General features: G+C 34.4%; 3 protein-coding genes across 6 annotated transcripts; 2 read left to right on the forward strand and 1 right to left on the reverse strand.

Moving 5' to 3' along the window:
* Positions 1 to 101: 101 nt before the first annotated feature.
* LOC123192082 lies at positions 102 to 1,539 on the forward strand. The gene is made up of 2 exons (XM_044604547.1): positions 102 to 108; positions 1,034 to 1,539. The coding sequence occupies exons 1-2, from the start codon at positions 102 to 104 to the stop codon at positions 1,537 to 1,539; spliced, it is 513 nt and encodes a 170-aa protein (XP_044460482.1).
* A 698-nt stretch (positions 1,540 to 2,237) lies between these two features.
* On the forward strand, positions 2,238 to 8,070 carry LOC123192635. 2 transcript variants are annotated; one of them, XM_044605259.1, is made up of 6 exons: positions 2,238 to 2,588; positions 2,755 to 3,769; positions 3,866 to 4,047; positions 5,974 to 6,010; positions 6,953 to 7,020; positions 7,162 to 8,070. In XM_044605259.1, exons 1-6 carry the CDS (start codon positions 2,488 to 2,490, stop codon positions 7,634 to 7,636), a joined length of 1,878 nt encoding a protein of 625 aa, XP_044461194.1. In that variant the 5' UTR covers positions 2,238 to 2,487; the 3' UTR covers positions 7,637 to 8,070. The 2 variants fall into 2 exon arrangements, with proteins under 2 accessions (XP_044461194.1, XP_044461195.1); XM_044605260.1 differs by having other exon boundaries at positions 3,012 to 3,769.
* Positions 8,071 to 9,476: 1,406 nt separating this feature from the next.
* On the reverse strand, positions 9,477 to 13,603 carry LOC123192636. 3 transcript variants are annotated; one of them, XM_044605261.1, is made up of 10 exons: positions 13,434 to 13,601; positions 13,316 to 13,338; positions 13,094 to 13,178; positions 12,808 to 13,017; positions 12,090 to 12,212; positions 11,945 to 12,002; positions 11,705 to 11,778; positions 11,310 to 11,398; positions 11,151 to 11,223; positions 9,477 to 9,849 (listed from the first exon to the last, which is right to left on the reverse strand). In XM_044605261.1, the coding sequence occupies exons 1-9, from the start codon at positions 13,506 to 13,508 to the stop codon at positions 11,154 to 11,156; spliced, it is 807 nt and encodes a 268-aa protein (XP_044461196.1). In that variant the 5' UTR covers positions 13,509 to 13,601; the 3' UTR covers positions 9,477 to 9,849; positions 11,151 to 11,153. The 3 variants fall into 3 exon arrangements, with proteins under 3 accessions (XP_044461196.1, XP_044461197.1, XP_044461199.1); XM_044605262.1 differs by lacking the exon at positions 9,477 to 9,849 and adding an exon at positions 10,009 to 10,233 and having other exon boundaries at positions 13,434 to 13,603; XM_044605264.1 differs by lacking the exon at positions 9,477 to 9,849 and adding an exon at positions 10,286 to 10,602 and having other exon boundaries at positions 13,434 to 13,603.
* Positions 13,604 to 14,034: the final 431 nt, after the last annotated feature.

Below are 14,034 nucleotides of genomic sequence, written 5' to 3' on the forward strand. Positions count from 1 at the left end.
AGAAATAGAATCACATTTGAATTCCTTTTGTTCCAAGTTGCTTTTCCATAACATTTGATGATAAATAATAGTATTAAGATCTCATTGAATAATTTTGTTCAATGAATGGTAAGTGTTCCATAACAGAATAACGTTTTGGCCGTGCCTTTGGATGATGAATGACAAAGAGGAGGTACCATAAGTTGGTATTATAAATTGGCTTGATTTTGCTTGAGCATCTCCTTAATTTACAAATTAATTGAGGGTGTTAGTTTCAGTATTACTTGAGGATCTCCTTAATTTACCACCAAGTTTGACACAGAGATAGAGAGCGAGATTGCATGAATTTCCTTCACCTTGTCAAAACAAGGAAAAAAATCCCAAGACATAATGACTAGTGCACAAAAGAGGAAACAAAATATAAGAATAAAACTGGCTCTCCTTGAATCTGCCGGCTATTTAGGTTTCAAAAGTGTTTGGTATTCTGAACTTGAAGCCGCCAACTAAAATGTATGAAGCTTGGAGTTCTGTAAAGAGAGGATTCGAGTGCAAATCATTGCCGAGTGTTGCTGATTTCAAAATCAATAAAACAAAATTTAGCTCCCTTCACGAAAATAATCACCGCAATTCTGGTGGTTCTAGATCTATCAAAAATCTGAAAGACGGAAGCTAGCAACGTGTAGAGAACCAAACTCTTGGCGAGTTTCGGGCTTCTTCAACTTCGGTAAGCCAAAAATGCCATGAGAGTTTGGGAAAGTTGGAGGCTGTCGAGGCGCTTAACGTTTCCAAGCCCGCTGGTAATGTAGCTGTGTCCTAAATAAATACTGATTTTTCATGGGAGAATCTTATACATACATACTTTTGAATTTACATAATTTTATTATTTTTGACGTCAGATGGTTATTTTTTTTTGTCCTCAAAAATTAAATGAAACCCTAAAATGTACGATATGATGTGCAGTGACTGAACTTGTTGATGGAGAGAGAGTCCAGACGTGGTGGAGTCAATTTGCGGAACTAGTACAAAACCTGAGGAAATTTTTGTGGGCATATAGATGGTCCTGAAGGTTCCAATAGACCAAATGAGTATAGAGAAACTGTGAAGGTCAGAGGGAGTAAGTCATTGGAGATACATCCACGTTGCTTAGCAGATGGAAATGAACTCTTAAGGTTCTATGGCACAACTGCTGCATGCTCCATCGGCATGAATAGCTCTTCAAGACTCTGCACATTTTACAAATGTGGAGTTTGTCAAATTCTGAAACATGGCTTCTCTATAAAGATGGAAACCCATGATGGTGTAATGGGTGTTTTTACCACTTCAACTTGTGAAAAGGCCACGGAGTCTATTGAACTTGAAGAAAGAAACGAAACTGTTAGAAAGGCTGTGATATTATGCAGAGTGATTGCCGGGAGGATCCATAACATTGCGGGAAGTCTAAAGGATGAGCAAGTTTATGAGTCAGGGTTTGATTCATCGGATTCATCCGGCAATTTTGAGGAATTATACATACTAAATCCTAAGTCTGTTCTGCCTTGCTTTGTGGAAATATGCAAGTAATTTGCCAAAATTCTTTACTCAGTCCTATGGTAAATAAAGAGTAGCTTGTTTCATGGTCTTCTTTCAAGTCTTTATCCGATTTTCACTTATATTACTTACATATTTCGGTACTGATTAAGTATTTGCTTTCACATATAGACGTTTTATCATTGGATATATATATATATATATATATCAAAGTTTCTCTTATCTATTGTCTAAATAAGAAACAATAATAACATTTACAGACACTACCAGTAAACTTATTTACATGGGATGACTATTGCAATAAATTAGGCTCAATCAATCCAATGCCAAAACATGTATTGTTACAATTACGGAGACATTTAAATTGCCCATGATAATGTTTTTTTTAAATATTTTATAAAGAAACAAATCCGAGTTTATGTAATACATAAATTAAATATAAATTTATAATTATAGTTAAGAAAAATCTTTTCTATTTAATTAATGGAATGGCTTTGAATAAATTTTCTAAGTAAAACTATGGTATAAAGTCTTCATTATATTACTATGACAAAAAATTTTATATAAATATCTAAATTATATCATACTTGGTATTTAAAAAAAAAAAGTTAAATTTCTTAAGAATTAATGTTAAATTTCTTAAATATTTTTAATAAATACATGTAAAAATCTGGTAAAAGATTTTTTTTTTTTTTAATAATAAAGAAGGTTAAACCATGTACTTGTGTTTGGAGTTACGGTATTAGAAATATAGAAGAAGATTGTTGGTGAGCGAGGGTGAAGCGGCAACCCCATATTTTCCAATCCATCTCTTCAATCTCCCACCCTTCTTCTTTTTTTTTTTTTGGGGGTTGTTTATCTCTCTTTTTCAATCGCTCTCTGCTCTTTATTCAATTTGCTTTTAAATTCTTGATAATAAATCAATCACACAAATTTATCATTACATACGTGACATAATTTATACATAAGAGAGAAAAAAAAATGTCGAAGAAGAAGGCATTCACTGGAAACACTATGACTCTCAAAGACTTTCATGGAGGCTCCATTCCCTCTGATCTTCCTCTCCCTTCGGCTCCTGGTGTGTAAGTTCCAATTCCCTTTTCTTATTTTCTTTTTATTTCTTTCATTTTATTACCTTTACATCGTATCTGTATTGAATTCATTATAAGTTTCATTCCAGATCTGCTGCTGCTCACTTAGAAAACCCTAGTTCATTTTTTTTATATATTTATTTATTTTATTACACAGTATTGTTAGGCCTATGGATCGTTCTGGTTATGATCGACCCACATCATGGGGTAACCCTATGGTTAGGCCTGATCATCGCCTCCGCCCCAGTTCTTCTCCGGCAACTAGGCGTTTTGATGATAAATCTCCCTTTCTTGCTAATGCCGTGCATATCGGTCGTAATTTTGATGAAGATGAGAGAAAACCATTAGATGGAGTTTCAGCTCCACGTAGAACGGTTAGTGATGAGAATTTTCGTGTGCCACCTCGTTGTGTAGGGCATAAGCTTGAGTCTGTGTCTACTGGAAGGGTGTCAGGTTGGGCTGGACTGGGGTTGGGGTCACAGGCTTCAAATGGGGCAATGCATTCTTATGCAGGTCGAGCAGTTGAGCAAACTCAAGTTGGTGTGAATTCACCAAATTCAAGAGGCAATAGTGAGCAGCTGGTTTCTGGTGTGTATCCAAATGCTTGGGCTGCAAGGAAGGAGGTGGCAGTGGGTGTTACTGAACCCTTGCAATCTGAGTGTTCTGGGCAAAGTGCAGTTTTAAAGTTGGCTCAGGCAAGTGCACTTGAAAAGGTTTCTTCAGGTAGATGGCAGTCAAAGCAGTCGATTCAGTATCAAGCAGATGTTCAGGTTATTAAGTTTTCAGAAACAAATAGTGGATTACATCCTAAGCATCAAGATGATAATGCCTACACCAGGGTGAATGTTGTGGGTGGGAGGGCATTCTCAGATGCAACATTGGCCAGGCAAATGGACAGAGGTTTGAATATTGAAGATTCAGCTGTACAGGGTGGTCGAAAGGAAGAATTGGATTCTGTGAGGACTTGTGCTTCTACTTATTTGGAAGCAAAAGAGAGGAAATATAAGCAGGATACTGACAGAGTTCAATCCAATCGTTCTGATAGCAGATTTGTTGGGTCTGAATCACTTCCTGTGCTGCATTCAGATGCATCGGAACGGCCTAAGTTGAAGTTACTTCCAAGAACAAGGCCGTTGGAGCATTCAGAACCACATGTAGCCAGTCCTAAGGAGGTCTTATTTTAAATATCATATGAGGTTCTTTTCTTATTTGTATGAGGTTTGTATTATGTTCGCTTTACTTGACATATATTGTCACATTGACTGCAGGTCTATCCTTGTTTGAGTGAATCTGGTCATGGTCATCATGAAACTGTTAATGGCACGCATGGAAACCTGAATCCTACAAAACCTGATTTAGCTGGTAGTGATGTTTGGAGCCATGCAGTGGAGCGGCCGAAGTTAAGTTTAAAGCCACGGTCGCAACTAGAAGAGAGCAGTGAAAGGGGAAGGTCAGTAATGTTTTCTAAATTTTTTTAATCTACTTTCATTATCTATTTTTTGTTATAAGACGGTGAAGAGAGAGAAATCTTAAAAATAAATTTTTAATTTTTTCCTGGGTATAATAATTTTGAATAAAAATTTGTACTCGGATATGAATCACCTAGACTTTATCCGGATTTCTAATCTCTCTCCCTCCTTACCCGCTTCTGTTACATGTGTATGCTTCATATAGTTGATGGCTGAGAAAGGTTACTGTATCACAAACTGAACACTGATTGTGTCTATTACTTTCCTGACATTTACTGCTTTTGCAATAGTTATCTTGTATTTCGTAGTGGAATATTTGCTTTAATGTAGGGCTAAGACCGTACATCTAGTTCTTTCCCTTTTGTTTGGCACTTTTGTTTTGTTAAAACTGTATTTACTTTGCTGTAATATACTTTAGCAGTGGCTATTACAGTTTCTTTTTTGCATTATCTGAACTTCTTTTTAAATTTTGTACTTTTCAGTGGAATGTGCTTATTTATACTTTGTATTTTATAGTAGAAAATGCTTAGTTGTGCCATTTATATAAAAAATGATGGTGATTGTTGTTTTTATTTTTAATTCCTTCTTAGTTTATTTATGGATGTATGTAAATATTGGATAATAATATACCATGGATAATTTACCAGTTATGCATATATGATGCCCATTTTTTCATTTCTACCAAGAACTTCTAAAGGAGCTGCTATATATGTATACACAGAGAGAGGAGAGAGAGAATTCTCATCCCAGAAAGCTAAAAATCCAACTGTATTGATTTTGAGGAATAAAGACTGTATATAGAGTCTTTATCCCTCAAGATCTGTGAAGTTAGATTTTCTTTTGTGCTTTTAGATTCTTGGTAAATTTTTTTAGATTCTGTTGCATTTCTTACATTAATGTGCACTTTTAGCAACCTGGTGTGTGGGTGGGGGTGGGGGTGGGGGGATTGAATATTTTCATTTATAGTCAAATCCTTTCTGGTGCTCTAGATGTTTAGAGTTTGAAACTTTTCATAGATAATATAAAAAAAATAATTTGGAAACATATTCAACAGTCCTTAAAGACCTTATAGGAATCAAATTGCACATCTTTAGTTCTCTCTTTCTGTCCAATGGTCTTGGTTGAATAATGAAAATAGATGATGTTAGGTTTCTTGAAGGATATAGGGTGAAACTTTTGCCAGTAGAGCGGATATACTTCATGGAAAATGTTGGGGAAAACTTAATTGTTAAGGAGAATGTTATAGTTTTGACTGAGATGGTTCTTTGTGTACTGTTTAATAGGTTTAATCAGTGCTTCGAAGTCTTGTCCTATTTCAGCAGGTTCAAGCTTGATTATACTTCCTGTGATTGATATTGCCAAATTCAAACATCTTATGAGTAAATAAATTGTCTACAGTTGATGATAGAAATTTATTAAACTTTTTTATAAATTCTCTGAAATATGCAGAGTAAATGTTGGCGCTCATTTTTTTTATTGAAGTGATGTGCAACAGTGCCATGGATAATAATATTTTTAGCTTAGAATTTATAAAAGTATTGTGAACAGTTTCATTAATTATTTTTTTATTTATTGTTTTGATCTGCCAAATTCTTTTGGATAATATCAATCTTTAGCATGGACTTTAATTTCCTCTGATATATGTTTCCCTGATATGATTTTGTATATAATTTGTTTTTTCTATGTTTGATTTCCTTTAATATAGAGATTGTTCCTCTCCTCCCCCTCTCTGTCCTTTTAAGATCTGGTTTCTATAAATCACTTTTCCGCAAGAATTTCTTGAAAGATTTTTATGGTGCTTCCTGTTTAATATTTGCTAAAATATGCCCTGGAATGGTTTCTTTATGTTGCCTCAGTTAATTGGATATATTTGGGAACAACTACTTATAAATCTGTTTTTGATGCAGAAATGCATTGTTTGGTGCTGCTCGTCCTCGTGAACTGGTGAGTGGACATATTTGTACACTAATTATAAAACCTGTAGGTGATTCTTTGCAATGTTGAATTTCTTTGTTGATATTGATGTAAGATAGGAATGAGAAAGAAAGAAAATGAGAAAGGGAAAGAACAAAGAGAAGAAAAATACAAAATAGAGCAGAAAAAGTAGAGATTAGAGAATATTAGAGAACATAATAGTGATTGGGTGAAAATGGAGTTATCATTAACATAATGTCTGTTAATACATGAGAAGATAAATATGAAGTAATCCAATACAACTTGAAATCCTCTGGTAAGCTTAGTCAAGATATACCTTATTCCTAAAATATGATTTCCTAAATGTTTTTCTAGATGAGCCTCATTATTTTTGCTTCATTCTCCTTTAAAAGGGAAAATTTATTCCTAATGAGTTAACCTTTAGAATTACAATAGGAATTATCAATCTCTTCTCTTCCTTGACTGATGACAACTTAACCAGATTTGATGCTAAACCCTAAATCTTATCTTTTAGTGTTTTAGTATATATTTAAGACAAGTTCAATGCAAATTGCTTCTCAAAATCATTCTTCTACCCAATAGAACGGTACCATATTGTTCTCCCTTTTATCCAGTATTTGAGAGGCTGGTTCTCTCCTTTTCCCCCACCTAATTTCTATTTTCTGCCTAAGGAACCTCCAGCCCTCTCCTCAGCTCCTACATATTTCTCTTTGCATAATGTCTCTACATTCTCAGCTTGCTATGCCCCTCCTTAAATATCCTGGTGGTCCAGCCCTCTTTGCTGCTGCATATCTTCACTTTGCAGCTTGGTTGTCCCATGGTCTTTTGCAGTGAGTTTGCCATCTGTTATTCTCATTAATCTGCCAGACATGAGCTCTAACAGAATATTACCATGTTCAATTCTTTTCTGCCACTAATCTTGTTTAATTACTTTGTTAATTACTTTCTTAGGTTCTGAAGGAGCGAGGGCTTGAGAATCTTGCCGTCAACAATCATGATTTGGGTCAACAATCTGATAGGTATTTACATCCTCTACGAACAATGTGTTAGGACAATTATACTACCATATTTTAAATCTAAAGGCCAATCTAAAAACTTGAATTACTTCTGTTGAAAAATTGAATCATTTCTTACGAAGTTATTTAATTGTTATGTTCTAGGGGCAAACATAATATTGCCAAGTTTGAACAAGCTCCTGAGCTTGCTAATCCTATTCACCAAAGTGAAAGAGCTGAAAATAATCCTCTTGATCAGAGGATGGGTAGGAAATTTGAGAGAAAGGATCCTCGGATAGATGTTGACAGAGTTGATATGCGGAAGCGTAATTGGCGAAATGAGAATCGAAGGAACAACAGGGGGGTTGAAAGAGAGCAACAGCATGAGAGACATTCTTCACCAGAAACATGGCGCAAACCAGTGGAGCAGCCCAAGCCATCATCATCTACCGATATAGTTGGTGTGCGCTATGGAAAAGTAGCTTCAGCTGTAGAGCTTGCTCAAGCATTTTCAAGATCATTCTCAGATCCAAAATTAGATGATCGATATTCTGGGCAAAGGGGCCTTACTGGCCGAACTCAAATGCCTTTTTCTCGGCTGATGGGTCCAACCCAAAGGACTCAGATTAATGGCTACTAAATCTATATGGTTTGATGGTTAATTGTGCACCACTTGATGATAAGAAGATAGGCTTTACGAGTGCTAATATTCTCTGAGCAATAATAGATTTCTACTAAGTGGAAGCTGTGATTATGTCTTGCTGCCCTTCAACCGATATGAGTGTTTACACCAAAAATTTTCCTACTTTCTTGGATGATTAGTACCAGTCAGATCATTTCTATCATCTAAGGAGAAGTATGTCATCTCTTTAGAACCACATTTTCCTTTTTACTTTTCCATTTTAATTATCAATAACTTCTCTAGTTTCTCGTCTTTATAAGGAGAAAGTATGCCTGAAATTGAAAAATCAAGATCATTGTAGCATACCGTTATGCTTTCTTGATACAGTGGAGTGGTATTTGACTGATGTTCTGCATTCTTTGCCATAATGGTTAAAATTATGTTGAAATTTATTTGATCTCCTATTGAAAGGTCAACCTTAAACTGCAATTACTGAATGTTTGAGGAAATTATTGATGAAGTTGGTAGATAGTTTGGACGCGGGTTGCGGGATCTAGCGTCCACTATAAGAAGCTTTTCTGAAGTCAAGCTTGCTACTGCATAAATTGGTGCCGTTAGTAACAGAAAAAGCTAAGGGAATTTTGTCAAGTGAAAAATTACCCCATGATTAAGAAATAATATATGCAAAAACTTGATTTCTGTGTAAGGAATGCATCGATTATTTTAACGCAGGCACCAGATGATTTGCATTGACAAAATCAGATCACATTGGATAAACTTATGCAATTGAATGGTGAGTTCTTTCAATACAAAAAATTATAATATTAGAAAAAAGTTATCCAATAAAAAATAGTTAACACTGGCTTCAGACTTCTAAACATGTCATTTTCCACTCTTCATCATCTTTTCCAGTCTCATACTATATCCCTTCATTTTTGTTCTCCTTTTTGTGTTCTTCTGTAAAAGTTTTTCATCGCTTTCGGACACCCAACTATTTGAGCTGCATAAATTAAAGACACTCAACCTGTTTGGCTGCAAAAATCAAGTTGAACCTGAAGTGGGTTCTTAAATTTCTTTGGATTAGCAATGGAAACGTGTAGTGATCTTGAGGTCGACGTTAATGGCGAAGAGACTTCCACGGTGGACAAGGTGGTGTCCGTTATGGTTTGTTTCTCTTTCATAGTTCAGTTCACCAAGTTTTTTATTCTCTTGCCTTCATTAGCTTTTCCAGCTGCTGCTTGTTGAGACATATAATAACCGTGTTGTCTGAGTAGTCTAAATTCAAGAGAGGCTGCATACAGATTTTCGTTCTTCCATATATCATCGATACAGTTATGGATGCTGTGCAGTTTATTGTTTATCTCAGTTTCAAAGTGATACGCCTATCAAAGTCTTTGCAAGGTGTCAACCAGTTCCAGTTGATCCAACGGTTTTTCCACTGTTAATCATTATCCTCACCTTTTCCTTTAGCCTTTTCAGCTTGTATTTGTGTATTTATTTCCCTGCAGAATAAAGATTTTTAACTGGTAAAGGCCAAATTTATACAAACACATTTCGCTTAAAGGGAGTTAAGGAAGAAAAAGATACGATTCTTATCAGTTATCACCATTTTAATGACTCTAGATAATCATTGTCTCAAATAGAAGGTTGCGCCAAAGAAGGAAGAGCCACTTAAGGTTATGAAGAAGCTAGAAATATGAGAGAAAGAGTCCAGGTCAACAAAATGTTCATTTTCTTCAAGAGAGTTATGAAATCAACAAAACTGATGAGGAGGACGATCTCTACATTTGTCAAGGTAATCCTCGCTTCACTCAAACCAATATAAAGTGGCAGACAAAGGAGTTTTTTCCGACATATATTTTCCTTAATAGACATACTTTTTATAATAACATCTCCAAAATTGATTACAAAGTTTCACAAATGAAAATTAGCCCTACCCTTACTCATGAAGACACAGAAGTGACAATTCTTAAAGACGATTACAAAAAAGTCGTCAATCAATATAAAAAGACTATCATCTTTAAAAACAAAATTTTCATGGTAACATTCAAACTTTGGTTTGATCCTTCTATATGTTTGAAGTGTATTGTATAATAATGACTCAGAGGGCAAGTTTTTTTGTTCAGCGGGGGAGATTGAAGGGGGTTGACCAAGACCTTCAAATATCAGAGAAAACCAAGACGAGCATGAGGAACCGAGACAAAAATAGTACAGAACCCACCGACCAGGGCCTGCGACATGCACATAAGAGGTGTTAGAATACAATGATGGATTTATATATAAAATGAAGCCTAGAATAAATTTGGTCAACCATATAATCCAAGCCACAAACTCATAAAAGCATGTTATGAGGAAACATTTCATGGCTAGCGTTGCCATTAAATCTGAGCTTAGGAAAGGCCAGTGTAAGCCTCTGCTTGAACTGAGATCTTTAACATATAAATCTGACAGTTATTTTCTGTTTAACTAAATAAAAAGTACAAGGATATCCAGCACCAGGCATTGGCCATATATTATTACAATATCTGTATGTAACTATATCTGTTATAGGACAGGCATGTGAATGACTAAGCAACCAGCATCTGTAATGTCAATTCTCCCAACACAACATATACCTCAAAGAAGAAAATAAAAGAAAAGAGTTAATTGAACAGCTTGTGCATCATGTATTCAAAACTCAATTCAGCACTTCTATAATTGTTACAATGCAAACATGCTAGGAATTTGCCAAAGAAAGAGTCATAAATGATCAAGAGAACAATAATTTTGTATACATCTTTTTGTTATAAAGCTGAACTACTACAACATTGAGGAAAGTTTAAACCAAGAATTCGAAGGAAATTTCACAATTGGAATTCTAAAAAATTATACTCCTTTGAACATTCAGATAACAAGCGGTTGTTGTGGGTAATCTATAGATGGGAATCAAGTTGACACACAGATCTTCATAATTGTACATCTTGATACAATTTTCTATTCTTCACCTAATTATAGATTCCAAGAGTACCACCCATTAGAAACATGGAGCCAAACAATACCGTCAACATCAGAAAAATGGAACCAAAAAATATTCGGCATAAATGATGTTCTGACACAAGCTCTAATGCAGCCAAGTATAAACAAAAATCCAGATCCAATATCAACATACATTTAAAGGATTAAAATTTCAAGCATAACAATCTACCTCAAAAAGGCTATTGTACCACTATAATGGGTAACATTAAAACATATCATGAACATAATATAAGGGCAGAAATATATAGCATTGTTAACCATACAGAGTAATTTGCTTTCATTGTAATCCACCATTAACATTTTTTATCCTCTAAAATGTCCAACTTTCTTCAAATGGAATGAGTGTTATGTATCATTTCAATTAAATAATAATGATGATGATGATGATGATAACAATAAAATCATTTCAGTAGAAGGAAAAAGTATAAAAAAACTCTTTGCTACAGTGGCTTGGACTACTATATTGTATTTCAATATCAGAGTCCATACACAACCTCGCATATGAAGGAAAAAGTACCAATTATAAGGGTTTTGTTTTCCGGCCAACTTTAGAGATTCGCCTGAGCTCTTGGGTTCCCCTCCTTATTTCTCTGCAATGCAGGCAAAAAATAAAAATTGTGGAATTTATTACAAAAGGTTTGACCAGGATGAGAAATATATAAACCAGAGCTCATACCTTTGATATAAGTAAACAATAAGATAGAATATGGGTAGCAGCATCAAAGTCAAAATGGAAATAGCCAGGTAGAATATACTTGTTTGCTTCTGAAGAAATGAAACAAAGGAATGATAAATGTTAATAATGAAGCATAAATTTAATTTTCATGCAAGATAAACTAAATGGAATATTAAAGTTTCTTTGAGGCAGACCAAATCCCATGTGGAAAGCATTAGCCAGAAATTTTAAATTCACAGGTCAAACTAACATTAGAATTTACCCGTAGTTTCTTTGGAAAAACCCAAATGTATAAATGTACTATGGTCTTAAAATATATTTACGGTATCAAAACCAGTGTTAATTCTTACTGGAAATCATAGCTCTACTGTAGACAATAAATTTTGAAATCTTACCTTGCCTCCTTTAGGAAATGGTTTTATTTTTGCTGGGCAAACGTGGGCATCACAAAATTGATGCAAAAACAATTCTACAAGTACATGAGAAAATCACCAAGATAAATTAGTAACTGTCCAAGGAACACACATATTGTTTAAATAAGTGAAAGATCCAGCGTAACACAATTAGATTGTTGCTGTCAGTAAAATGATAGAGAGGGCATAAAATATCTTCTAGACCATACAAAACAATAATACCATGAAGACGGCTTGCTGAAGGACCCAGATTAATAGGAAAACAGTTGTTGGCAATACTCTACATTTAAAAAAAAAAAAAAGTTAAAATGAAAGAATACAAAATACTGCAATAAAAAATGAAAGGAATTATGGTAGTAGACACAACCTCACAAAGGTGGCGATTCCTGGCAACAGCTGCAGGATTGCACTTGGATTTGGAAGACTTGGAATTCAACACGAAATCACAATGCAATGCTCCACATAGATCAGCCAAGCAGTTACTCTGACTCTGAATTCATTTAAAATTGTCAGGTTAATATAATAAATTTCATTTTACTATGCCAAAAGAAATCACACTAAGATGCTGTTACACTCAATTATGCAACAACATCTTTTAGATCATTTAAAAGGAAACATGTTTGAGAATCATTGGACAGACAATTCTGCTTTCAGAATTTCATTAATCTGAAATCACAAAACATAGCATAAAGGAATTGCACTCTTAACATACAGACATTTTGCAGCATGATCAACAATGTATGTAATAAATCAGGTTTTTTGAAAATTGAGAAGATCCAAATTACATTACAGTCTAGTTTAATTTTCCATTTGACAATCATATTCTGACTTAATCTACTTATGAAGAATTTTTTTAAAATAATATTTAGAACTAAAATACAATTGTAAATCGCGTCTATTATCTACTCAATTAATCTAAACTTATAATGCAGTTCAATTTACTTAAAAACATGTCTTGCAGAAATACATAAGCATAAGCACGAAGTAATAATTAGGGCTTGATCAAATGAACCAAAATGAAACCACCATGTCGCAGCAAAATAAATCTAGCACTGGTCAAAAGTCAAGGAAAAAGCAGCACATACGACATTAAGAAGATTGCGGTGTCTGTTGTCAAAATGTTGATCAAGAAACTTTTCAGCACGGAAACTTTTCCTACAATATCCACACCGCCATTCGTTTATATCCACATGAATCTTGTGCTGCTCTTGATCCCTAAACATATCATTGTCCTGATGAAGCCTACACTTATTCGAAATTTGAAACCTTTCTTGCTCTACAAACGGCATCAAATACTATTCAAGAAGAAAGTCATTAGTCACACCAATAATTTGAATTCAACGAAAAATTTCATAGGCCTACAAACATTACCTCCTCTATAATGTCCCAGGCTGCCCTGCTTCGTTCTCTTGAACAATGAACTTCAAGAACCTGCCCCGATTCTAGGTTAAGATTTCTACACAAAACAAATAACTATTCGATTTACTACCGGCTAATTAACCCCAGTTAATAATTTCAGTAGTCAATCTAGCCAATCGAGTATGAAGGCGTAAATTTCATATTTCAATTGAAAATTTAAGAAGGCAGAATCACCTGACAGCTGATTCTTCAAGACCCTGCAACATAAAATTCAACAAAAATGAATATGATATCGAAAGCAAACCTGAAGAAATTGATGACTTGTCATATAAAATACAGCGCAGTTAAGTACCTGAACGGAAGGGTCTTGCAGGGTAAACAACAAGAAGAGAAGAACTGGAATAATTATTAACGTGATTCTCCCCATTTCTTCTCTTCTCTCTCGTTATGTGAGGTTAGAGATTGTGCAAGAAGTTCTCGACACTGCATTCATGGAATGTGTAATTGGTCTGTTTGGTCATTGGTGTTTGGAATCCCTACTCAGGAATGAAGCTATACCATTAGCGGTTGAGGATGTCTTAACAGATTAATATTGTTAAGGGAAAATAACAATTCCCCACCAAGTTTTGTTGACATGATGTATATACACCTAACAGATAAAAAATTTAAATATCTATCTAAGTTTTAATTTATTAGAATATATTCATAAATTTCTGTTAGGGTTAAAGAATAAATTCATTACTTTATCAAAATATTAAAATAATTAAAATTATATCTCATTTTCTTTTTTTAGTTTGAAAAACTAATATTTTTTTTGTTAAATTAAGTTTTGAAAAATTTATTTTTTCTTGTTGAAATCCAATCACTTTCTCCAATGAACGATTGAATAACAACAGAGGAATAATACAGACTCATCTAGAGGATGATAACTATCATCCAAATATGACAACCGT

The sequence above is a fragment of the Mangifera indica genome, chromosome 12 (genome assembly GCF_011075055.1).
Source record: "Mangifera indica cultivar Alphonso chromosome 12, CATAS_Mindica_2.1, whole genome shotgun sequence".
Classification (NCBI taxonomy): Eukaryota; Viridiplantae; Streptophyta; class Magnoliopsida; order Sapindales; family Anacardiaceae; genus Mangifera; species Mangifera indica.

Excerpts from the sequence above, each read along its gene's own strand:
- LOC123192635 (XM_044605259.1), top strand. The coding sequence starts at position 2,488 with ATGTCGAAGAAGAAGGCATTCACTGGAAACACTATGACTCTCAAAGAC. Across the intron at positions 2,589-2,754 it reads CTCCCTTCGGCTCCTGGTGT|TATTGTTAGGCCTATGGATC; the intron begins GTAAGTTCCAAT and ends TTTATTACACAG. Across the intron at positions 7,021-7,161 it reads TTGGGTCAACAATCTGATAG|GGGCAAACATAATATTGCCA; the intron begins GTATTTACATCC and ends GTTATGTTCTAG.
- LOC123192636 (XM_044605261.1), bottom strand. The coding sequence starts at position 13,508 with ATGGGGAGAATCACGTTAATAATTATTCCAGTTCTTCTCTTCTTGTTG. Across the intron at positions 13,018-13,093 it reads CCTGGGACATTATAGAGGAG|TATTTGATGCCGTTTGTAGA; the intron begins GTAATGTTTGTA and ends CTTCTTGAATAG. Across the intron at positions 11,399-11,704 it reads CATTTCCTAAAGGAGGCAAG|AAGCAAACAAGTATATTCTA; the intron begins GTAAGATTTCAA and ends TCATTTCTTCAG.